The following is a 9,034-nucleotide window of genomic DNA, read 5'->3' as shown; positions in this document are numbered from 1 at the left end:
TTCCAGGCGAGGGAACAGCACATGTGAAGGTCGTGCAGCCAGAGAGATGGGGTGTATGAGAGGAACTGAACAGGGGTCAAAAAAGAGAGAGGTCATGGGACTGGAGAGGCCACAGGCAGGGCCACCCACACAGGGTTCACAGGACGCTGGGCATTGGGCTTTCCTCAGAGAGCCCCGAGAAGCCATTGCAGGGTTTGAAGCTGGCTAGAGGGAGAGGACGTCTAGGCCTGTGGAGGCTTGGAGAGCTGATGCCGGCCTAGGCAGGGCTGAGAGGTGGACGGAGGAAAACAGGAGGACAGGAAGAGATGTCGAGGCAAGGCCTGGAAGGGAGTGAGTCCCACAGTCCAAGACAGGAACCTGGAGAGGACCAAGTGCTGAAGGAGTTGAGATGGGCAGGGCTGGAGGGGTGAGGCCCGGCTGGTCTGGGCTGGGCCACATACAATGGAGATGCCGTTGGACAACCAAACACACATGAAGGTGCTGATGGATCTGGGGCCTGGAGCTGCTCTCAGGGACCCAGGCTGGGGGCGTAAGCAGGAAAACAGGTGCACCCTGTGTTAGGAGCCGTTGGGGAGATACCCAGGCCCCACCCCAGGTCAGTGAATCACAATCTGGGGGTGGGCCCAGGCATGGCTGGTTTTCGGTTTTTGGTTTGTTCTATTTGTTGTTGTTGAATCCACTGTCATTTATTTTAAACATGCAGACCAGGTGGAGAAACACTGCCCTGGAGGGACCATTGCACAGGCCTGGGGGAAGCGGCAGAACCCACACTGGAACAAGGTAAGAAAGAAGCGGAGCGGAGTACTCACACAGAGAAAGTCTGGGCAGCGCTTTCAACAGTATTGCCCTCAAAGGAGACCAAGCCGCCTGGGAGGGACAGGAGGTGGATGTAGGGCCAAAGAATCCTGCTTCTCTTGATGGTGGGAATGACTTGGGCATGTTTCGACATTGATGGGGAAGACAGAAGAGCTGCATGAGGTAACTGAGAAGGTGTGTGGGGGAAACACAGGAAACCAGGTCCAGGGCCAGCCATGTGGCCTGGTGGTTGGCGGCTGGAGCCCACATGGCTCACCGTGGCTGGAGTCCGGGCCCCAGCGGCTTCGGGAGATGTGCCAGGGTGTGTGCACATGCGCCCTGATGGGTGGGGAGGGCGGGGAGAAGGCACTGTGGCCACAGCTGTGGGGGGTGCTTTCTCTCTCTGTTTCTCTATCTCTGATTCTCTCTGGCAAGTGTGCATGCCCTCTGGCACTTCAAATTAAAAGTGAGATAAAGAAAGAAAATCAGGTCCGGCCTTGGAAACTGAGAGCAGGGTCACTAGCCAGTGAAGAGAAAGGTGGCACTGAGGCTGTTTGCCCCCTTGAGGGTGGGCATGGGGGGTCTGCATGGCTACTTCGGCTGGAGCACTTAAATGCCAGCACAAGAGCTCCGGGGCACCCTGATCTGGTGTGACAACTGGCGATGCTCACAACGGCCCTCACACACCCACCTGGGCCCGAGGAAAAGAGCGGAGATGGGGGGAGGAAGTCATCTCAGAAAGGGTCCAGAAAAGACCACTTGGAGGAAGAGACAAACAGGGGCAGTCAGCCAGGAAGAAGAAAGAAGGAAGGTTCTGGGCCCAGGGAGAAGAACGAAGGAAGGTTCTGGGCCCAGGGAAGGCCACGCGCTAACTGTCTGTAGCAGGAAGCCAGCAGGGAACAGCTGGTGGGGTGCGGAGGATGAGGCCAGGGAGAAGTGGGAGGGTGAGAGGGGTGGGGAGGTAGGAAGGGCGCAGAGGCAGGTTTTCCACGGGGAGCGGGGAGCGTTTTAAATAGGGGAGTCATTTTGTAACAACTTTTCCTGGCTGCTGTGGGGAGAGAGGTTGGAGGCCACTGCCTTGTCCTGGGAGGTGACCAGCATGTGCTCCCAGCAACCTCAGAAGCAGGAGGTGCAGCACGGGAGGTGGGGCTAAGAGCCAGCAGGAGGGGAGACCCCCACCCTCCCAGCCTCCCAAGGCTGCAGATCTCATGGCTGCCTGATAAGTTTCAGGGGCAGAGCAGAGGCAGAGCCTCCCCACAGGCAGCACAGGCTGGAGCAGACCTCCTCCTACTGAGCTCCAGGAGGCTGCAACAACCCAGGAGGAGCTGCCAGACTCCCCCCGATGACAACGGTGTGAGCTCGGACCCAGCTGCACCTGCTCTCCTGGCCTCTAACTTGTGAGTGTCTCTGTGTGCTAGAACACCTGCTGCCATGATCTTATTTCATTCCTAAAGCCAAGAAGGTGGGGACTGCGCTTCCATTTTACAGATGGGAAACCGAGGCTCAAAAAAAAGCCCAAAGACACAGAGTTTGATGGACTCAAAATCTGAACCCAGGTCTGAGTTTTTCTTCCCTTAAGGATAGAGAACTCGTACGCGCCACGGGAGAGAGCGAGCCCGCGCAGCCTTACTGAAGTCCCGTCATGCTCTGGTCCCCTTCCCCCAGCTGCCTGCTCCCTGGGATCCTGGCGCCTGTGTGTGCGCCCAGCATGTTTTCCAGGCCAATCCAAGATCCAGACCATGTCATCATCTGGCTTCTGGCACTGCAGGGCACTGGTGTTACCGCCAGGCCACAGGCTGGGCCTCAGGCCTAATCCCTGAGCTCCTAACCACTAGCCTCTATCACCTCTGTGGGCCCCACCTCAGACACGAACAACACAGCCAGAGTGATAACAGCACCAGCAGCTACCTGCTATCGGAGACCCTTTCTCCATTTCATCTCTCTTTTTTTTTAGAGGTTTTTGCCATTGGGCACGTGTGCTCATCAGAGAGCGAGACAGAGACAATGAAAGAGAAAGTGAGAAATCACTCCCCAGGGATGATGGCCATGCCACAATCCCTTCTCCTCCATTCTCCTCCTGGGATCTCAGACACACATGTACACGTGCCTGGTGTGATTTTCAAGTCACCAGATCCAGGATTCAAACTGCAGTCAGCCATGTGAGAGTCCAGCGACATAGCTGCTACACCACCTGCTGACCTTTCTCCATTTCATGTTAACCCCTAGGCAAGGTCCCATTAGCCCATGTGGCAGGAGGGGAAATGGACTTGCCAAGCTGAGCTCAGAGGAGTTCAGGACCTGCCCAGGGTTGGTGGTGGAGCTAGGCGGGAACCCAGGTCCCTGCTCCTATAAGCCCAAGTCCCCACAGGCCACACCGCCCCTTGGGCCCTATGCCAAGCCTGTGCTGCCTCCAGACCTCTCTGAAGAGGAGTCTTACATCCCTCCTGCTGCATTCGCCTTCCGTGACCCTGACTCCAAGCTGGTCCAGTGTCGATCAGAGGGACAGGAGCTCTCCATAGGGCTGATCTGTACCGGAAGCACCCTCAGCTGCCAGCAGGCATTTACTCAGCCCCCACTACACACCAGGAACTCTGAAGGCCCTGGGGAAATGCACTGAGCAAACTCCTGCTCTCGGAAAGAGCCAGCCAGACAGGTGAGAGCCAGGGACACGCATTTGCTCGCCCGAGGTCTCTAAGTGTGCTGGTGGCACAGCCAGGACAAGACCTAGGTCTTGGACTTGGGCTAGATACTCCCAGACCTGCAGGCACAGCTGCGGAGAGAGAGCAGGGCTGTTACCTCCTAAAGTAGCTCAGAGCAGACCACTGAGCCTAGGCTCACCAGCCACCCCCCCCCCAGCATTCCCTCTTGCCTTCATCCCACTGACTTTCTTGTTCATTTACCATGTCGGTCTCCCCCATGCGCAGTTTCCGAGAGCAGGGGCCTCACCTGGGTGGTCACGCTGTGCCCTGTGTGCCTAGCACAGCACCCAGCACAGCAAAATGCGTGCTGCACGTGCCGGGTGACTGCGTGGTTGTTTTCTCCTCTCCCTGGCCTGCGTCAGCAATGCTAGGCTCTCTCCCTGCTGCAAGGAAGGGGCTGACCTCTCCACCTGGGCCTGCTGGGGAAGCAGACAGGCACAGCAGCCAGGGCTGAACACCACGGCCAGAACCTGGACAAGCCACAGATGCCCACTGCCAGCCAGATGTCACCTCCCTTCCATAGCCTCGCTCTTGGCGATGAGTTGGGCAGGCCAGGGGTCAGTACCTCATGCCCCATGGCTCCTCGGCTGGCTTTCAGGGTGAAGCCAGGAGACAGAGCAGCCCTGGGCAAACTGTTTCAGCCCTACCTCCTCCAGGAAGGCCTCTGTACTCAGCCTCTTCAGCCCCAAGGTGCAGAGTGGAAGGAACTGAGTAGTCCCTGAGTGTCTCCTGCTGACTGATGCCTGACGGGGCACCTGCTGCTCTGGGAGCTTCCCCAGAGGTCTCAGGAAGCAGAGCATGACTGCTCTGTGGGGAGCCCTGTGGGGCTACCTCCAGGAAGCACCCACTCAGCACAATGATCTGTATTTCACAGGTGACAATACTGAGGCTCTGGAGATGAAGGACTCTCAACTTCAGTCTGCAGGAGCCAATGAGCAGCACAGCAGGGAAGTCATTGGGCTCTAAAACCAGAGTCTCCGCTGCTCCAGCTGCTCCAATGCATCTCCTCACCCCACATGGCAAGGCCTGGGGCTGGGAGGCCAAGTCTGAACAGGAAGGTTAATGGACAAGAATATCCCCCGACCAACAGCAGCTCCAGCTGGGGGGGCCTGCTCTGTGGAGGCCTGCACTCGGTGCTTGTTGGGTGGGTATGGGTGTTGTTCCCCTTTTACAGAGGGACACTGAGGCAGCCGGAGGCTCAGCTCATTCGATCGAGCTCCCCTAGCTGGTAAGTGGGAGATCAGGACTTGGACTCTGGCAGCCTGTCCCTGGTGGGTCCCTGGCAGGTGCCCAGGTCAAATCCTGTGGCCATTCTACCTCGCTCGGCACAAGGACCAGAGGAACTATTCTCCCTGGACTCTTACAAGTACCTACAGAGCCTTATGGGGTGAGGGCGAGCCTGCCCCCAAGAACTTGGGTGAAAGCAGAGTCAAGCCTCACTTTGGGGGGCCAGGTGGTGGTGCAGCAGTAACACCCTGGACCCACACGGGAAAGGTCCTGGGCTTGAGTCCTGTGATCTCTCTGAGCACACCAGTTATGCCCATGATCTGACCGGCTAAGTATGGGGGTGGATTGTGGCATGAGAACTCTGTCTCAGGATGGGGTGCCTGTCTCTCTCTCTCACTCATAAAATAAATAAATATACATTAAAGAATATACCCTATACCTGCACAGATGAACAGGTCCCAGGGCCCGGCCTACCCTGAGATTGGCTGTGAAATCAGGCAGCTGCTGGCCTCCCGGCCTCCGGGGTGACCACAGACCACTTCCCCTCTCTGGTTTTCGCTTCCTCTTCTGTTAAGAAAAGGCTTTGGTGAAACCCAGTCTCTTTATTCCCCTCCCCGCCAACTGTCATGCAAGTCAGACAGGTAAAGCATTGACTTCCCAGGGGCATTTTGGGTTTTAACAGGTGGCCCTCTTAACTGAGAGGCACTAAAAGCCCAGAGAGATGCAGCCACTGGGCTTTGTGTTTGGAAGACAAGAAGCGAGAGCCACTGCAGGTGGGAGGCTTCCCAGGGTCCACTGCAGCCCCCAGGAAGGAAACTCCCGAGGGCCTGCTGCAGCCAACTGGTGCTTTACAAAAAACAAACATTGGCATGTTAGTTTTCCCCCAGAGCCACCTGACATTGGTTTTATCATCCCAGTTTACAGATGAGGAAGCTGAGGTTCAGGAGCTGTCTACCCAAGGCCTCATAGCTGCTAAGAGGCGAGGCAGGGATTCAACCTCAGTCTGGTCAAAGCTCGAAGTCAATGCACTGGCCCACACTACCACCCAAATTCCACTCCCGCATAGCCACTTACTATTTATTTATTTATTTTGCACAAAGTAAGAATGACAAATTCGCTGAGCAGCAAACAGTCCACAATACCCATTTGAGTTTTAGGTAGGCCTGGGTTCAAGTCTAGATCTGTTGCCTTCTGGCTGTGTGATTTTGGCACATTCCCCTCCCTTAGACTCAGTTTCTTCAAATGTAAATAAAGATAATTACCTTGGAGGGCTGTTGTGAGTATTACATGGTCTAATCCATGCAAAGTCGCTAAATAGTGCCTGGTACCCAGCAAACACTCAAATATGAGCAAGAGAGAATAGATGGGTGATTGCCCCCAACTCCTGCTGCCTCGGGAAGCAATATTAGAAACTGCTGGGACCAGCAGATGGTATAATGGTTATGCAGCGGGACTTCCATGTAGTGGACCACAGTTCGAGTCCTGGACCCAGTGGCTTACAACTCATGCCAGGCACGTGTGTATGTGCATGCCCAAAGTCCTGAGAGGAGAATGGAGAAGGGATTGTGGTGTAGCCATCCCCAGGGGGTGATTTCTCTTTCTGTCTCTCCCCTATAGCAACAATCTCTCTTAAAATAAACAAAACTATCAAACTGTGCTGCCCTGGCCCCCAGACCACTAATCTACAGCTTCCAGACTCTGCACTGTAGCCCTGGGCAAGTTCCTCCTCCTCTCTACGCTTCTTTCTTCACCTATAAATGGAGAGGAAGACGTTGGCCTTGTCAAGCCATCCAGAGGGGTCTGTGGCTAACACTCTGAAGGCACCTGTACCCACAGCCACCCAGCGCTACTGGTTATCATGATTAAATGACAGACACGTGATGGTGTTGGGTGTGACACTAGGATGTAGCCTGCTTACGTGCCATGGGGCTATCCAGCCCTGCCAAGGCCGGGTCCTCCACCTTCCTCTCCACCTCCTGCACTGCCCACCAGGTGCCGAGGACACTTTTGTAAGAATGACACAATCCAGGTGGCAGCTACCTTGGGCCTTGCCACTCAAACTTTAGCAGGGCCAGGCCCTTGTTAGCCTCTCAGGCCTTCTGAACCAGACTCAGAACACTGAGAGGTGATTTGTGCGCAGACTGAAGTTTGAAAAGCACCTGGTCTGCCTTCCTGAAGCTGGCCAGGCCTGGGCCTTGGTAAGAGAAGCTAAGCAGCAACAGAGGCTCCTGTCCTGGGGAGAGGGGGGTATCTATGCCCATGGCACTGGCCCCTCTACCCTTATGGCTTCTGCAGAGGTAGTTTAGAAAGATGGTTACGGGCATGAGATTTGGAAACTTTCCTGGGCTCAAACCCCCATGTGTCTACTTCGTAACTATGACCTTGGGCCTAGTTAACCCCTTTGTGCCGTTTCTTCATCTATTGGGTTGTCAGGAAAGTCATGATGCATTTTTGCGTAGAAAAACATAGAAAAATATGTCATGGCTTTTCCGGCAACCTAGTATAAAATAGGAATGCTGTCAGTACCTCGCAGGGTCATTGCCAAGATCGCGTGAATTGTGCAGCTCATGTTTAGAACAATACCTGGCCCAGAATGGTCAGCACTCCCAGAGCCTCTGCTAGTGACACTAACGGTTATTATCTGTCCCACTCACGGAAGGCAGAGCTGGCTCTGGCCACAGTGGCTCTGAGATCCACGCCCGTTTCTGCTTCTCCTGTCAGCTGAGGCCAGGGCCCTCCTCGCAATAATATGAAACTGGTCACACTTCACATACGAGGCAGGTTACACTCCACCTTCACTCTTGGGCATCACCTTTTAGCGTCCAGACACCCATGAGCAGGTGCTGCCCCATTCCTCAGGTGAGGAAACAGGCCCAGAGGGGGAAATGACCTACCAGCATAAGTCAGCTAAGAGGCCTGGGTGAGGGCCAAAGCGGGGTGTGTGTGTGTGTGTGTGTGTGTGTGTGTGTGTGTGTGTGATATTATCATGCCTCCTGATTAGAAGTATCAAGGATAAACTGGTGCCCAGAGCAGGTACAAGAACAGGGCTGCCTGTCATTTATCTCCACGTGGCCCATGGCATCCTAGCCAGGGGCCTTCGGGTTTGCATCAGGGTAAGGTAGTTTCCCAGCCCAAGGACAGAGGAACACTTTAAAGAAAAAAGAAACATGTCAAAAGTAAAAGGCACCAAGTGGCAGGCCCAGACATGCAGACACGCTGAGGAGGAGAGGTGGGTGGAGCAGTGGACAGGAGGGCTTGCCCCAGCGCTTCTGACTCCCGCCGAGTCTCTCCCCATCAGTAGTGGGGTCCAGGCTTCGCCCTCCTAGCAGGCAGGCTGGCCCAGCAAGCACGTTCTTGCTCTGAGTCCCTCGTGCACTCCCCTCTCACTCACTGCATTCTCAGCAGTGAGTGGATGTCTCCGTCATCACACTTACTTCTCAGAGGGGTAAGTTAAGGCCGATTGCTCAACACCCCTCCCTGTCCCCCGGAACAGTTTCTTACCCTGTTGGCATTTTACTCTGCTCGGTAGACTTCTGGACCCTGCTCCTCCCCTCCCAGGACAGAATCTCTGGCTCCCAAGCAGACTAAGAGGACCCAGACCCTTCCTGACCCCATGGTTCCCAGGACACCACAGCTGGAGGGTGGAGACAGCGGGGGTCTCTCCTGGGGCCATTGGCTGTAGCTTGGCCTCAAGTGAACTCTACTAGGACCCAAGGCCCAGGGCCCACCCAGGCCCTCTACCCCAGTGAGGCCTGGGGGCTGCCACGCTTCCGTCCCTCTCCTTTCTGGCATGCCCCAGGGTGTTTCCCATGGGCGCACCCACAAACCTGGGCTTCTGGACACTGGCAAAATCATCACAATGTTGGAAAAGAAAGCTGCTTCCGGTCACCAAGCGCTCAGTACGCGCCCTGTACACCAGGTGCCTGCGGGCTTAGACAGCGGGGCCCATTTGACAGATGGTGACACTGAGTTGCAGAGGGGCCAAGTGGGGGCAGAAGCAGAACCCGGAGGCAGCCAGGGATGTCTGGGGTTCTGGACTCTCCCTGCCTCATGGTCCCTTGTTAAACAGTCTGGAGGCGGGCTAGAGCCTGAGCCCGAGGAAGAAGGCGCCCAGAGGAACCCTGGTTGCCTTCAGGACGTGGGCGCCCGGGGCTGGGTCCCCCACCCCCCTACCCCCGGGCCGACCAGGAGCTGCACCCCGGACCCGGAGCCCTCGCCCGCGCTCACTTTGGGCTTGTCGAAGGCGGGCGCCTGGGTCATGGTTGCGAGCGTGCGTCCCGCGCGGCTCCTCCGCGAAGGTGGCGGGTCTCTGC

At 56.2% G+C, this 9,034-nt stretch overlaps 1 protein-coding gene across 1 annotated transcript in view; it reads right to left on the bottom strand.

The window, feature by feature from the left end:
* The window catches only part of ADA (adenosine deaminase), a 27,637-nt gene extending 18,609 nt beyond the window's left edge, over positions 1–9,028 (bottom strand). Inside the window, exon 1 of the mRNA XM_027771463.1 lies at positions 8,949–9,028. Coding sequence (XP_027627264.1) covers positions 8,949–8,981 — 33 coding nt within the window. The 5' untranslated portion in view covers positions 8,982–9,028. The remainder of the gene's footprint in view (positions 1–8,948) is intronic.
* Positions 9,029–9,034: the final 6 nt, after the last annotated feature.

Source organism: Tupaia chinensis, unplaced genomic scaffold (genome assembly GCF_000334495.1).
Source record: "Tupaia chinensis unplaced genomic scaffold, TupChi_1.0 Scaffold000216_1, whole genome shotgun sequence".
Taxonomy (NCBI): domain Eukaryota; kingdom Metazoa; phylum Chordata; class Mammalia; order Scandentia; family Tupaiidae; genus Tupaia; species Tupaia belangeri.
Note: the sequence above shows the minus strand (reverse complement) of the source record. Positions and strands in the feature narration are given on the sequence as shown.